This window comes from Varroa jacobsoni, unplaced genomic scaffold (assembly GCF_002532875.2).
Source record: "Varroa jacobsoni isolate VJ856 unplaced genomic scaffold, vjacob_1.0 scaffold_852, whole genome shotgun sequence".
Taxonomy (NCBI): Eukaryota; Metazoa; Arthropoda; class Arachnida; order Mesostigmata; family Varroidae; genus Varroa; species Varroa jacobsoni.
The window spans coordinates 84,379-100,976 of NW_019213754.1; the positions used below are offsets into that span (position 1 = coordinate 84,379).

At 40.4% G+C, this 16,598-nt stretch overlaps 1 protein-coding gene and 1 long non-coding RNA gene across 2 annotated transcripts; one reads left to right on the forward strand and one right to left on the reverse strand.

The window, feature by feature from the left end:
• Nucleotides 1-9,728: 9,728 nt before the first annotated feature.
• Nucleotides 9,729-12,181, reverse strand: LOC111264381 (uncharacterized). The gene is made up of 3 exons (XR_002682833.2): nucleotides 12,093-12,181; nucleotides 10,587-10,712; nucleotides 9,729-10,385 (listed from the first exon to the last, which is right to left on the reverse strand). It is a non-coding gene; the product is annotated as an uncharacterized LOC111264381 (long non-coding RNA).
• An 893-nt stretch (nucleotides 12,182-13,074) lies between these two features.
• LOC111264379 (alpha-(1,6)-fucosyltransferase-like) lies at nucleotides 13,075-15,739 on the forward strand. The gene has a single exon (XM_022840240.2). The coding sequence runs from the start codon at nucleotides 13,806-13,808 to the stop codon at nucleotides 15,552-15,554; it is 1,749 nt and encodes a 582-aa protein (XP_022695975.1). The 5' UTR covers nucleotides 13,075-13,805; the 3' UTR covers nucleotides 15,555-15,739.
• The last annotated feature ends 859 nt before the right edge of the window (nucleotides 15,740-16,598 follow it).

Genomic DNA, 16,598 nt, shown 5'->3' on the forward strand with positions numbered 1-16,598 from the left:
GCGTCTGCTACAGGTAGCGGAATTGCGTGAACGCAATGAATAGTCAGGCACGTCTCGCTCCTTTTCACTGTTTCTGTCGTCAGTAAACTTACTATCTTCTTCTACTCCGATTCTACTCTCAACCAGTTGGCCATTGACTAGATAGAATCAACGGCCTGTATGTTGAAGTGATTGTTATTGCTTGGGTCGCGCCCCCACTGCTACTAATGCCGATTTAGGGTCCCATTGGTGCTGTTTTGAATGCTCCTTTCGCTGCGGAATCGTTGATAAGCAGTGAAAACGAAAAACAAAAAAAAAAAAAAGTCAAAAAGGGGAAACGGCAACGATAATCGTTGCGGCCGCGACTGGAGGGCCACAGATGTGATGATCTAGAGTGTCCCTTGCCCGCCTTCTTGATCTCATTCATGTTTCACCCCCCGCCACTGCCTCTGCAGTTCCTATTCATGCAGCCTATTCATAGCAACTAAAACTGTTACAACATCTGTATCGTTCGTGGCAGCAGCGATGATGTCGTGGCCGATTGTTGCGCCTCCAACTGCGCTACAGGTGGCGCATAGACGCTAACAGACACCGATCGTCAACAGAAGATCTTACTTGTCATCGTAATAGAAGAAACTTCTCATCGTCATATACGTGTGACTACATAAAACAACGCTAGTATTTTTATCCTGTACGTAGCAGAAATTTCCTTAAATTTATTGGGAGCCTATTGTGACATGAATAAGTACAGTGGTTAAGGTGCGTTTGTACGTGAACAGTATCTAATGGTTAGAAGTTTCAAGAGTGAAATCGATTGACTTAATAACTTAATAATAATAATTTACTGAAGTAACGTTTGCTCTACTTAGTCTAGATACTTGGTACTCACGTTAATTTTTCACTCTACTAGGTGATACACCGGAAGGCTATGCCGGAGATTTGTTTTTTTCTGTTTTGCTCGCGATAACAAGGTAGCCGAGCCACGTGAAGGGATAGCATAGGATCATTCGCATACGAACTCAAATGAAGGTACAAAATAGCTTGTCCCGAAAATGTCTTAATTTGATAATTATATCAAGGTATTCCTTTTCGTTTTGCTCTAATCCTTCATATAAGTCTATTTCAGAATCCAATGTGTTTTTTTCTTTCTGTGTCTCGTGGCAGAAGACTCTATATAGAGACAAAACTTGGAAGGGTATGGGCGATGAGCCTTCAGATCTCCGTTTAGGTCACGAAAACCATATCGATCATAGAAGTTTAGAAAATATAATATATTCAAATGGCGATGTGTTCTGCAAGCAAATGGGTCACTAGAAAGGCAGCAACGAATTTGGTGTTTTCTGCTTACGTTATCTTTCTTTCCGCAAAAGATTTTGAAGCTGTGTTCCACAGTGCCGTCGAAGACTGGGCATAGACAACAAAAAAATCAGCTATTATGAAAGACTCTTGCAGTCTACGATGTATATGGAGTTCGTTGATATGGAGATAAATGTAAGGCGAAAGTAAACAAGATGTCTAAGAAGAATATATGTGCTTCATTTATGGTTCATGATAGCGTGTATAGTAAAGCATACTGTATATGATACTTTAATGTGGCGAATTACGTTGCAGTAATCAGTAAATATCAACGATATTATATTTTCAGTCAACCGTACTTATTCAGTCTTGCCTATTCGTCCATGTTTAGTATATCTCTTTACCGTATTTTCAGATAATGTTAGATAATCTTGTAACAGATCTGTGGAATTTCAGTTTGACACAGTCTGAGACCAGACGACGGTCTCATAGCCTTCGTTAACATAATAACACCAAGCTAATGTTTGTTATGGCGTGTGCATCAACGGAAAACCCTCTGACAGCAATCGACGTTTGCAGTACGCCATCTATACCTAACTATCTATTCTTTTAGCATCGTATCGCACTGTTTCTGTCGGGCATCTACAGTATTCGCGCATTGTTGTTTGTTACAGATGTTGATATGTTGCCGGCCACTAGTCAAAAATGTTAAAGAACCTGTTCAGCATGATAGCTATGGACATAAACAATAAGCTTGCCACAGCAGCAGATAGATTTTCTATAAGCATTGTGTGGTAACATTTCCAATACCCCGAGGAAATTGTTTCTCAACTACAGACATTATAGTATAGGACAGATATCCTTTACGAATTTGTATTGTACTAGTGCGTGCAAATGTCATCGTGTTGGTAGTAGATTCGCGCAGACGACAGGTACTGTCATTTTATAATCTGCAGTTATATAATGAAACGCCTGAGGATAACCTAGGATTTTTCAGTTGTAAGAATTTATTTAGCTGTTTTTTAGTAATCAGAAAAGAATTAGGCGTAAGAGCCTAGGAACAAACATCAAAACAGGCCAATAGCACTCATACATTTCAAGATTTTCCATTCGTCTCTTTATGTTGAAATATGGGCCACTACGGACTTAGACTACATAATTTTCTACCTATTTTTTTGTATCGCCTCTCTCTCCCTCTCTCCCTTCCTTCCTCCCTCCCTCACCCTCTTCTACTCCTTCCTCTGGATTTCTGTCGTATCGCAAGAGTTTAGTGTGCAGTTTCCGTAAGCCAATAACGTATACACGGCGCGGAACGTCAGCGACTTGGCGCGGATTTCGTACGCATATACTTAATTTCTCTTTGAAGTATATATATTTATTCTGTTAGTTTGTCGGGATAAAAGTCACAGCACGGAGGAGACATGTAAACCCCCTGTGATTTCGTCTGCTTCAACACTCATTACCAAAAGCAGTAGCGTATTTCAAACAAGCGATGAATCCTAAGTATAAGGCTAATAACAATAGTAAATATACTGCCGTTGTAAGGTTTATAGCATACTGGCTTGAGCAAATAACAAACGTTATTATAGAACGTTGATTTGGTCCGTTCTTCGACGCATCGAATAATTTCAAACAACCTATTAGAACATATTAATTTGCATAGACCTATCCATTTACGAACACACGCATCTATGTAGGCGTATTTTGGTGGAATGGAGCCAAAAAAATTTTTTTGTTATTATCTTATGGTATAGTTTGTACGAACAGAGCAAAAGCTAATAAATATGATCTGAATTTGGAATAGCTGGAAGCGGGTCACTGGATGAGGAAAGTGAAGCTGGTGGAAATCGGCCACAGTTATTTTTAATGTAAGAGCATTTTATCCAACATATATTTACGTGCGTAAAGAAATTCATCTAAATCGCTGCAGATGTAAGAATTATGTGCCTGTAAGAACAAGAAAAAAAAAAAGTAAAGCTACAATGCTTTGAAAATTTGAAGATTTATTGTCACAATAGTTATCCAACGTTGAAGTTAACGAAACACCTGCACATGATGGGCTAGCAAGAAAAATTTTCTTAACGGTAATGATTTGTTCGGTATTTAAAATTGTTCAGCCAATGAACGCGGCCAGCTTTGAATTAGCTTAGTAAAAGCAGTAACAAAACTGTATACCGGGTTGCGTATAGATCAAAATATGATAAAACATATTTTCAATGAGTAAGATGTGCTAGCTACAAAAAATCTATATTGTTTTCTAGTCTGTAGGAACAGAATCTTTTATCTACGCATTGTTATTTCAGAGAGCCACTAAATCTTACCGAGGCTTGGCCTGCCTCCCTGCCTGCTGTACCAACGTCATTAATTGAGTGTATATTGAACCTCAAATAAATCAGGCTTTTTGAGCTTATTTTAATATATATATATATATATAGCAGCTAGGTTTCTCGAAGGTATAGAGCCTATCCTATTCGACCATCTCAAATCGATCTCTTGCATCAAGATGCTTGCAACCTAAGTAGTTCTAGATCTTACTTCAAAATACTTTTTTTTTTTCGACGGACAAGAATAGTTTTGTGTTTTGTGTTGGCGTCCAAAGCTCTAAATTACACATTTCTGGTTCACACAAATAACACTAGGCTTGCGCGTGTCAGTGAGATTTAGTATCTGCAGATTTGTTACGAAACAAAAAATCGTCTCTATGTTTCTGACGTCTGAAACAATCGCTTTCGTGTATTAGCGGCACACGATGGAGTGGGATGACATTCTACTAACAAGAACCGATATAAAATGTCTGACAAATCAATTGAAAGCGACTGTAAGGGTACGTAAGCCTTGCAACTAGGCGAAGTTGCGTCCGCAAGTATCGCCGTCCACAAGGCTCTCGACCTAAAATTAATGCCTGTGCCTTTTCAGTCAGTATCGACGCACCTGATTAGCATAATGAAGATAGATAGGCATATCTGTTTGGCGATCAGCTTTTGCGGCGTTGTAAAGTACGCCACAGTTAGGCTACCTTCAAGTAGAAGCTAGGTACATGTTCACCCGTTCGCTAATTTTCAAACAAGGGAAGATTGTTTGTCTGGTAATGTGGTGTTAAGAAGCAATCTAACCAGAGTGAGTCCCATGCTAGTTCTATCTAGATATATAATACCATCACGTTCGTTCCCAAAGACACATTAGAGTGGCCTAGGAGCATAGGTATGAACTTATAATACATAATAGGTCTATTTACCACATGATGCTAACTAACATAAAGCGTATACAGCACTTGCTTGACAGAGGCATTCAAGCCAAAACGCATATATACATTCATCGTCGCCAGTAACAGCACACGAATCTCTTGATAATTTCCCTGATCTATTAAAAATCAATAGATACCAATAAAAACCAATAGATATTCACGTAGTCAGGTTTACATAGTACCAATGTAATACCGTAACTGACTAGGCCTAGCACCTGAGCTGCTAAGCGCGCCCTTGTTTTGTGAGAGGGAACGTTGATGAAGGATGAAAGATAGCACAACAGGTTACGTAACCTCGAGTGACCTTATTGGACATTCGAAGTCAGATTCCGGCTTATCAACAATCTCGGTAATGATTCAAGAAATCGAAATACGAAACACCGGAACTAGCGGAAACGGATATACAGCCTATATGAAATTTCGGCAGGACAGAAGGTCTGACGTTTCTATACTTTGGATAATGAAAACACTAAAAATATCAGTTATTTTTATAGACAAGCCTGCAATGAAGCGACCATGTTCAGCAACGTCAACATTCGCCACCGATAGAGCAAATAATCACGGAGCAGATTTGTGCTTATGTTTTTGTCGTTGTTGATTACAGCGCACGACTCTGTCACACCAATCCGTTAAAATCAGTTTTTAGGGAAAGATTTTCATGAGGTTATTGTTCTATGGTACGCCTGAACTCGTCCTAAACACGCAAGGTTTTATTATGGAGGTATATGTAAGCAGTGCACCTTGTTGAACTTTTCGGTAGAGTTTACACATACTACAATGAATAACACCTATTGCCAGGCGTCGAGCTATTGTATTGAAAAAAAAAAACGGAATATGTCTACTTGACGTGTCTGGGCAGAAATGTGATGCTGAAAGCTACCACGGTAAGCAAGATCTCTAAAAGGGTTAGTTTCAGTCTGCCTACTTTCCAAAGCAAAAAACAAAAATCAAATATTTGCACAACTATACGATGCTTAACGTTATACCCCGTCAGCTTTATTTTTCCAAAGGTGAAACAGCTATCATGTAAAAATTGTATAGCGCGATATACTATGTAAGCTGCATAAGATACTGGAAATGATAAACATCTATCTGACGTTCCGGAAGTTGATCACTCATCCCTCAACTAGTATTCCTTTGCATGTTTCTTTAAGTATCGTATTAAGTTGTCTTCCCAGTTACTGGACGAAGTGAACGGCGTCGCTCTTTCGAAGTTTGCGTGGGAAAGGGAAATCCGTTATCCTGCTTTATACGGATGAGCTCCTTTCGAAATGTCAATTGAAATCTTTTTAGGGTTTCGTAGCGTCTGCCATTTACTGCCACTTAGCCTGAAGTTGAAGTTTCCTGCATTGGGGTTCGTGCTACTTAGTTCACTTTTAAGTAGAACTTTATTATGGCTCACTACTGAGCCATTTAAATGATTTAGTGTGTTAAACGAACTCTAAATTTTACGAGGTGACAATGCCACTTGCTAAAGATTCTTGTGCTTTTGAATAAATAATGATAATTAGAAATAGACTGAACATAACTGACGGGTTAGTCCACACTGCAATGAAAAAAGTTTCTAGCACACACAATAAGATCGGCGGTCCTATTTTATTTAGTCCTCGAACCTCGAGAAAATTATCGTTGTTCTGTGGGTAGGTATTTCTGAATGATTATGATTATCAATCCTGCAGGCCTATTTAGGACGTTGGTCCATCAAGCTGCTGAGTGCGCGATTTTCCTCTCTAAAAATAGTTTATCGTGGCTTTTGTAGGACGTCTAATTCATTTACTAGGTATGTGAATTATTTGACGATTCTCTATCACAAGCTATTTTGCCTGATGATGTTTTCGTTTGCGATGGCCCTTGTGGCATATAGCCATGAAGACTTTCTCGCCCGTTAGCACCATTCGTAGACCCGACATCGATCCTTGTACGCAAACTTATCATTGACACTGAAGTATATTTCTCATTTTGCATTTGTAAAATCTTTTCAGAATGTTAAAAGCTTGTTTAGTTCTGTTCCATTCCAACACGGGTTGGGTATCTCGATAGAATAAACACTATAGACTAGAAAGCTCACATATAATTATAGCTATTTTATCACATAATATACGGCGTCGCGCAATATTCCGCTAGCTGCTAGACGAACATTGCACTCGGGACTTTGTTTATTACAATGAATTTTAGAAAATGTCAGCCTCATGCACTTGTCTGAGTTACAACAGTTTCAGATCAAACCTGCCTTTCAGAATCATCAATTAATTCAGCTGATAGAGTTGTTGGCAAAGTGAAATTTGCTCGACAGGGCTTGGGGATAGATGACGACAGGATGTATCTGGTGATAATCCTGAATTGGTGGCCTATTCGAGTTAGCCTTACATCGAATAGTGTTCTTTCGATTCAAATAAGATTCGCTGAAGCAAACGCTCAAGGGAGACGTTATTTCCATTCAGTATAACTATATGACGCGTTTAAAATTTGGCGCCTATTTAATTAACCTGATTAGCGCCTCGATTTCATACACATGTTGCACATTTCAGCCCTTTAGCGCGGTGGCGAAATCGAAGGCCGGATAAAGACCGAGCGGTTCGGACACCTGCTTCTCACAGTGAGAGCCTGAATCACATATTGTTTACTGTGTAGTTGCCAGTAATATAACGTTCCAAAGAAAAGCCTATTCAGAGAAACAGTAGAATGAGCAAAACAGATCGAGTCGAATAATGCCAACTGGTTAATACAGATGATTTACAACACTACTGTATTCAGCAGCAGTGTTACTGTTTTGTGTACATAGTGCATATATGCCGGAACGTCATGCGGAAGCTACATCGTACCGAACATTTGATAAAAAAAAAAAAAATAAAAGGGATCAGCTAGCTGCTTATTAAGCAGTCGTCCTACTATATGAAGCGAGGTTGTGGTTCACGCTGATCTTTATGAGCATGCAACCGATCGGCTATATGGGTCTGCACCTCTATGCTTATACTATATGATGTATACATTTTCGAAGTAGATGAGTCGGAGATTATAGCTGCACTTAGTCGTTTGGTTTCATTACAGAAAGGGTAAATTCGATGTATGCGTCTGGGTCGCTAAAAAAGAGGACTGGCCTATTTAACCTATTGGTGCCTCGGCTGGAATGTAAGATGGAGTAAAATTTTGTAGAATTTATAAGTTATATTTTTTTTTTAGAAATTATTGGCTATTATAGCAGTCCAATTTCAAGTTGTTTCAAAGAAAACGTTCCGCGACGAGCTCGAATTGTGCATGAATAATTCTTTTGGCAAGATTTTTCTCGATACTAATTTGAGAAGATATATTTAGTCAAGCCAACACAACAGTGCCCGCCGGTAACAATGTTCTAACGGTCTAAATTAGGCCATGCTTACCTATTGCCCAGTGTCGTCTCGTATGGTAGGTTTCGTTTGTTCATTAATATTTTGGCCGCTATATAGTCCCTGTAAAAGGCTAGCTCAATGCTATCGGCGTCTACGTACCTTTGCGGCCTGCTAAATCGAAAGCAAATACATATCATACAATTGTCAATGCTTATGGTTGCCTGGTCCCGTGACCGTTTAGATAGGCTACGCTAATTTATAACGTTTTGTTGTCTTGCGGAAAAAGGATTACGAAATCGGTAATATTTTACCGAATTCAAATCAGAGAAAAAAAATCGGATTTGTAGTTTTTCATTTTTCCTTGACTTAGACAATAGGTCCATTTGAAGTGTTTATCGTCAGTACGGTTTCCGCACTTTTTTAACAAGGAAAACAAACTTAGAAACGCATTAAATCATTTAAAGTTCGTAATTTGAGCGCGCATACGTCCTTAAAAGGTACTTCCGTCACCAATACGGCGGGAGGTACTATCGCTGAAGTTAGAAGGTAGTTAAGATCTGCTAACATTGCCATATACAAACGATAAGTTGAGCAGGGTTCATACATGCGTATCAGTATGGTGTAAAAAGTAGAAGCTAGCAATACCTGACAGTTTGTGGTGTGGAATCACTGTCTTAAAAGAAACTAATCGTCCGAGAGTACGTGGTTGTCCAGCGACTTCAGCGACCTAAACTGTGGAAATCATAGAAATTATCAACTACCGAGAGGGTTTAACGTCGTTACATTTATTTCCTAATACTTCGTATCAAACGCTTACAAATCTGAACAAATACCTCCCGTACGTCAATCCGCTGTTGCCAAATCTGGAATGGATGACATATAATCCGTTGTCTCTGAGAATAGCATATCTAACGCACAAAAATGACTGCAGTCGTTACGGTAGCCAATTGAAGCTTTTAAATAGCGCGCAGCTTCAGCCTATGACCAGTTTAGCTCAACAATGGCCGCTGGCTCCATTGCCCTGTCAGTATCTGCAAGGAGAACACTTGTTCCGTATGTATCTGCACCAGCGAAGACGCAACTTACATAGCCAGTAATTTTTACAGTTCAGGACAAAAGGACGCCTCTGAAACAGTAAACCTATCGCTATCTAAGGCCTGGAAAATGCTTTCGAGCAAAAACAGTTGAACACAGCGCAGGGTCCTGCCACGGAGAAGTGGTATATTTTGTTATCCTATAATAATCATTAGGCCGACTGCACGTGCTAAAATCTTACTTTGATTATTCTCTGCCAGTGCGATCACGGTCAAGATAATAATTTGGTTATTTCTTCGCTCCCGCCTAATCTGCTTGCAGTTTTCGATTTTATATATACATGTCTATAGTTAACTTACGGACAGAAAGTTAAAAACGTTTGCTTGGGCTTCGTACGAACTGTGCCATGCTTGCCGCAGATAACAAGATTTTGATGCAATACTTTATGACTTATTGATGCAATAATACTATGAAACCTACTTTTCATGACTCAGTGGACGAGTATAATTCGTAAACGACATAAAAATCAAATGGGGACATATAATAAATGAGTGACAGAATCCTCCATTGTGAAAAAAACGCTCTTCTAGAGTAGAGCTAACGTCGACACTTTTTAAAGAGCTAAAACGGTTTCTGCCATAATATATATACATTTAAATACGCAATATCTATTGCATTGTTGCAGGCAGCATTCAACACGCAATGAGATAAATCTAGACATGGGAGCACGATCTGCGCTAGTATACGGTTATTGAACCATAGAATTACCTTGTCTAATTGCTCGAACAGTATTATTAGTTGGTTGTGAATTTTATCTTATGTACACTTGAACAGCGATCTTTTCAGTCCAGGCACGTGTTCTAGAGATAAGCGCAGCATAATCCCCTACGTTTTGCATATTACGTTTTTTTTATTTTGAGTTTGAGCGCTTTGAGTTTAACTTTATTCCGTCCAATATCTTTATTGCCCTAATCTCTAGCCAGACCTCCTAAGTGACCTCAAGACAAGTTACGGTCGCTGTGGACGTTGCTGTGGCAAAAAAACGAGTCACCACGTACCGCTGTCCCAGCGTGCGTCATCTTTATTGCGGCAACGGTGTGCAAGGCCTTAGAACGTAACGAATTACATTGACGAATACGCTTCCACCGTTCTATGCTTCAAGTGAATAAAAATCTAGAAAAAAAAAAAGAAAGCAAGGAACTCGTTTCGTTCTGAGGGACACGTCAAACATTTATCTGGTAACAGCGATGCCAATGGCAACAGAAGTAGGCAGTACGTTACTCGAACTGATGGATGTGGAAAAAACATAACTGAGTTCCTCCGAAAATGCTGAACGGCCTACTCTGGGGGAGAGGATATCTAGACTCGCTAGTTACTGTCCATGGTAGTTGCCATTCTTAGGGCCTGCCGTCACCTGCAGCTGCCGTCGCTGTATTTGAGGCGTCTGTTACTTGTGCTGGTGAAGTTCGTGCCGGCAAGAGAATCCACCCGTATACGATTTCGCGCTGTAATGGCAATTCAGTGCCCCGCTTGACTCACAACATTATTTTCGTTATTGTTCTATTTAAGCGAAAATTGGAAACTTACTAGATGCGAGCATTTAAATATATATTGCTAAGATCATCATTGAGAGCTCAGTAATGAACGGTAATTCGGCAACTCAAAGTAATCATTATAGCAATGCTACATTACATTCAAGTTGGTACCTTACTGAGCGTGACACAGTTCCGTGTGAAGAAGGTGACCCCTGGAAGTTTTTCATTAGGGACGGCCTTTTCCAAGACTGATGCCGCCCCAACAGGCGTTTTTGCTTGCGGCGTTGTGCGGGCCAACTAAAGCAAATTTGAAAAAAGAAATCCATTAAAGAAATATGTTTAAGAGAAATCAGTGATAGATACATAAGGAGCTCACTTGTAATCAGATATACTTGCAAGCCGTCAGACATGTGAGTCATTGCAATTTTGATACTACGTAATAATTAGGTTGCATAAAAATCCAGACTTATAGAACGAACAGTGCCCAGATTTTTGTAAGCTAATACAAAGCACCGCACCCAAAGTTGAGCTATGTTGTGTTAGCTGCATCGGCCATTTTGCTGATGGGGGATGACGATTTTGCAGAGTGTTTCGCTATATCAATTACTGCACTTCGATTCTGCCCGTCGAATATGAGCGCGCAGAAACTACCTGTTTTTCTCTAATGTCTTCGATTTTATAATAACTTAATTTTATCACAAAAGTTCCTTGTATAACTTCCCTGACTATCAAAACATCTGAATGCATGGAGTGAATACTGGTGGCCGCAAATTTCAATGGAGTTGCTAATCAAAGCTCCCTGCGTTCTGTCCAGTCTTGCTCATGCATCTATCCCGTAAGTGTAGCAAACTTGGAGTTATCGAACTCTAGCAACAGACCACTAACACCCGAAGCAACTTAAACATGGAGATATTCAAGCGGCGTATGAGATCTGTGACTGCATCCGTTAAAGCTAAACTTTAGAGAATATAACTTCAATGCCGATTGGTCTCAATCCCCAAACGCCAGTATGACAATACGCTATGCGCATGGTTAACTCACAGTTTTTCGTTAATGTCGCGACCCATATACCCACGTTTGCAGGATAGTCGTATACTAATCCCACAAACTAATCATGGTGTAAGGATTCGTGTTTTATAAAGCTTTTTTTTTTTTGCCATCATCCCACATACCTAGTCATATGGGAAAAATAATTGTAATCATGTTAATTTCGTACGTGCAATTTGTACGCTGTGTTGTATTTGCGCGTGCCTTTCTTCGTGCTATACATTTATATAATATTCTGTTTATCTATTCATGACGATTGTCATAGAAAGAGCAGAAAATCACAGCGGACAGAGATTAACTAACGTTTGCTGGCATATTGTTATGGGAACTGAATTGCCAACAGGGCCATTCTGCCGGTAACGAGAATCAGCTTACGGTAGATGGTGGCCGTTGGCCAATTCTCAAACGACATTGTTGTCTAAATCTAAGCAGAAGCACCAGAGAAGCGGACAGCAAATGATATCGAATGCTGCAATACAACGAATTGCCTATTCTATTCAGGATCGCACAACGAACCATCCGGTGTCCGTTTCACTCCAGGGCATGAGAGAACCAGCCGCAGGAAACCGTCACATTCACTTTTACCACTCACCACAGAAAACGCCAGTCCGATGGCCACTTACGACTTACCTAACAGATGAAACAGTCGACACCGACGCTTGTGTTGACATAAAAGCGGAATAGACGCTTTTCCCTTGCGAATAGGATCCACGGCCTGAGCGACTGGTTGTATGCCTTTAAGTTTATATAAAGCAAATATAATCAAATTCACGTTATATCGTTTACCTATTTCGACAAAAGGCATACAAATAAATGGTACGGCTCAATAGCCAAAACGGTTAAGTAATCAGCGTTACGTGTTGCAATTAAATAAGGTAATTTACATTTACTGGCATTATATTCTAATTCATCGTATATAGCTATTAATATCTGACAAATCAGTACCAACCAAGATGGCGGATGCGTGACTGTTTTAGTTTAGCTATAAACGAACGTATTTTTAAGAAAAACCAAGCAGTTAGATGTACCTAAGTTCAGTGAAGGGTTAATGGTTATGGTCAGATAGACAAAACGTCACATCTAAATAAAGACTGACTAGAATTATGACGAAAGGTGTATGGACGCCTGCAAGAATGCACTGAACGGTACCATGTATCCTCTAGCTCATGAACAGTAATGATTCAGTTGTTAATCGGCCTTCGAAATCACAGTAATGATAATGTGTTAAGCAACAACCGATCGGTAGTAGCACGCGCACATATACATCTATCTGCTCCTAGATAAAGGTAGCGAGACAGAGAATAGAGGGTAACTTTGCTTCGTCTACTAACTAAGCTGTTAAGCTTTCAAAATCTACCACCGACCAAAAACGTATCACTAGATAAGGGTAATTCGATTAGTATGAAACAATAACACTGCAAATGTTATCTGTATAATTCGTAAGCTTCATCATCTAATGGTCAGTACTCTGCCATTGGTTACCCTACTATCCGGTGCGATGCGGATGAAGTACTTTTTCAGCCAGCTGATATCGCAGTTCGGCGGTTTTGTCCGATCCATACTTTATTTTCCTACACTTACCCTATTTCATCATTCGTTCCACAGACACAAGAACCGTCGCTGGAATTGGTCGCTACCGAAAAAAAATTGTCGGTTCGTTGCAATTTAAATGATGGGAAGCTCGGTAGAGTCTAGTTGAGCTGTCCCCCCCCCCCCAAACGACGTCGATGTTGTAAAACGCATTTGTAATGCTGAATTTAGTGTTAGGGGTTTTGTCGCCTCGGTACCACGCGCACACACGGACATTCATCTATCGTTTGGGGGTCGGCGGCAATCTAGCGACATCCTCCTGACCGTTTAACGCCCAGCATTAGCTTGTCCACACTACTGCCACTGACCGGATTTATCCAATAGCCCCAATAGTTAATTATAAACTGTGCACCACCGGATCAAGTACGTGTCAATAGCAGTGGACTTTTTGTTACGGCGGCCAAAGTTAGTCAAGTCGATTCGTGAAGAACAGCCTCGACGTACCAGCTAGCTTAAGTGGCCTCTTCGCGCAACCATTAGATACATTGTCGTTCGATACATCTTCACGAAGCGACCCACTCTAGAAAAGTAAAAACGTGAAATACGCTTAAAATCTACAACGCTAGAACAGGGAAGTGCTGATTGGTGTAGAGCGGCTATGTTTGGTTAGATGGATTCAATAGCGTATCAAGAATAGGTTACGGAACTTCTTTACGGAACGAATCGTGTGCACTACCGCTAAATAACCATAAGAAAAAAAGAGGCTAAAGTGAAGTTGCGCCATATCTACTAACTGCACTCCAGTTGTGAGCTATGGTATCGGGAAAGAAATTCTGTCGCCGCAAGCTGCATACTCAGCGTTCCGTCATTGTTGTCATCATTGCTGCGGTAGTCACGTCGATATGGCTGTACGCTCGGGACGTTCAGTTAGAACAAGCTGATGGCCAGGGTATCGATGAGAGCTTTGATCAATACGTTGCACACCGCAAGCGGGATACAGCTCCAGTAGTACATCGAGGCCTGCTGGACATTTTTGGACTGAAGGTCCGTACTCCGAAAACCAATGCTTGGCAAACGTTAGAAACTCTTGCTAAAAATAACGAATTCGAAGATACGTTGCGTTCATCAGCGCACTTTGAACCCAATGGAAGGTTTCAGTTCACAAATCTTGAGCCTCTTGCAGGCCACATTTACCAAACTCTGAAGGACTACCAGAGATTTCTCACCAATAGCTTGCTGCATCTTCAACTGCTCGTTAAAAGATTTCCTTATATAGAGGAGAGAAGATTGATTGAAGATCGACTGATATCGTTAGCCAGTCATTCGAGAGAATACAATCGGATATTACGCAAAGAACTCAAAGACTTCATGGTACGCACTGGCCTAGCAAGGAAATCCCGCGAAGCACTCTATAAACTTAAGCTCAAAGTACAGACAGCAATTCAACAACGCCAAGCGTATCCCTGCAGCAGGACAGTGAAATGCAAGCTCACAAACCCGTATGGGTTCGCATCAGGAATCCACGATGTGTTATGGTGCCTTATAAAAGGATTCCAGGACAATAAACGTGTCGTTCTCGACACAAAAGACTGGCACTACCTAAACGCAAATTTTACTTGGAATGAAAGTTTTCGACCTCTTGATGAGTCGGATAGTAGCAAAGAAAATTGTTCCAATTTAGCCGATGACCCCACTATGCCGGGGCCAAACGGTCAAGCTCGTCTGTCTATTCATACCATTCCTGTTGATGTGGCTGAGACTCTTGTGCGTTATCACCAGGAGCCCTACGCGTGGTGGTTTGGGCAGTTTATCGGATACATCTTACGGCCATCGAGCCTCACGGAAGAACTAGTGCAACAGGCCAAACAGCTACTAGGCTTTAAATCACCAATAGTAGGCTTACAAATTCGACGAACAGACAAATTCTCCGAGGCAGCGTACCATGAGGTAGAAGAATATATGGAGCATGCCGAAGAATATTATAGGAGTCTCGGAGCTAACATACCAAAACGAGTATTTGTGGCTACAGATGAACCCCAGGTACTCGACGACCTCCGAGAAAATTTTCCTGATTTTGTGTTTATCTCAAATGTCAGATCGGCAGAACTTGCCAACGACCTTGACACGCGAGATTACCCTGCTTCGTTGCAAGGCCTAATTATCGATCTGTTTCTCTTAGCCCAAACGGATAAGCTAGTGTGCACCCTTTCAAGTGGGGTGTGCCGTATTGCCTATGAACTCATGCAGGCCCGCCGCACTGATGCCACTGATCAATTGGTATCGTTGGATGTGTCCTATTTCTACGCTTATGTAGCCGCCCCCCCAGTGAAGGCTATATACGAGCACGAGCCGGTCGATAAACGGGGGCTTTACTTATCCCCTGGCTATTGCGTTGCCAAAACATCGGATACCTCGATCGTGCAGGAGTCAGTAAAGAAACCAAACTATAATGGGTTTTCCGTTGGTATTCTTTGTGGATCTAACCTTTTAGCTGGAAACTATCCGACATATAAAACGCTGCCTACAGTAAGAGTGAATGGAACAAACACTGCTCTGTTTTAAGCGTGTTCGGTTACACGCTTTTCCCACTAGAAAGTAGAACCCCACTAGACTGTATAATAGATAGACATCCTGCAAACGCAAAACTACTTGCTAATCCTTTTTCATCGAACCTGTTTTTCCATTCCAACTCAGAGTAAACTCAACTTTTATATATTTAAAGTAAAAAAACTTCGGTGACTCAAATATTTTTGCTTTTTTTCTTTTTTTTTTTATTTAGGAGAATGAGATATTTTCGTTGCGTACATTCTTATACCTATGCGTTAAGTTTCTGTAGATTTATTAGAACTATACAATATATAAACTAGCTTCTTTAAAGGGCCGATAATCGTTGTTGGTCCGATAACCGATTGGTTTATCACTATCTCGCACGTGTACTCTGCTCATCAACAGCACGACATAACATGGCAGTAAAGGCATCCTCAATATAATATTACATTATAATTAATACTGAATAGCAGTTATGTTGACAGTTTTTTTTTCTATATAATGATCAATATTATGTCTCAAAGCATAACATCAATGATTGCAGAAAGGTGTATTGTCACAGATGCTATGCCAAATGTTCCCCGCTATATTATAATTGGTCAATAGAAATAGGACAAGCTCGCTATTTTCATCCATAGAAGTAGACTGATCGGCCAAACGGATTCGATCGATTACCTTTGCGGATGTACGGGTGTATTACTTCGAAGTTGCATTGCACCAACGAGTTCTTCGACGAAACGAAAAAAGCTGTAGTAAATCGTGCCATCACTATATTTTTCGTCATAAATAAGCAGGCTATTTTTCATTCGTCTCTATTGACGCACATATCTTATCGACTGAGTTAATTTCTATCTTTGAGGAACTTTGTGTGAAGTTCGTTATATCTGATACCATATTCTAAGGCGTTGTGGAAGGCTCATGTTTATCTATGGGATAGGGGACGTCTTAGAATACAGCTATCGGTTTACAATTTAATAAAACTTACAATTGACCTGTATGCTTTCTTTAGGAATAGGCTACTGCGGCCTGGCGCAGTCTGCGTTTGTCCTATCAGCTTCA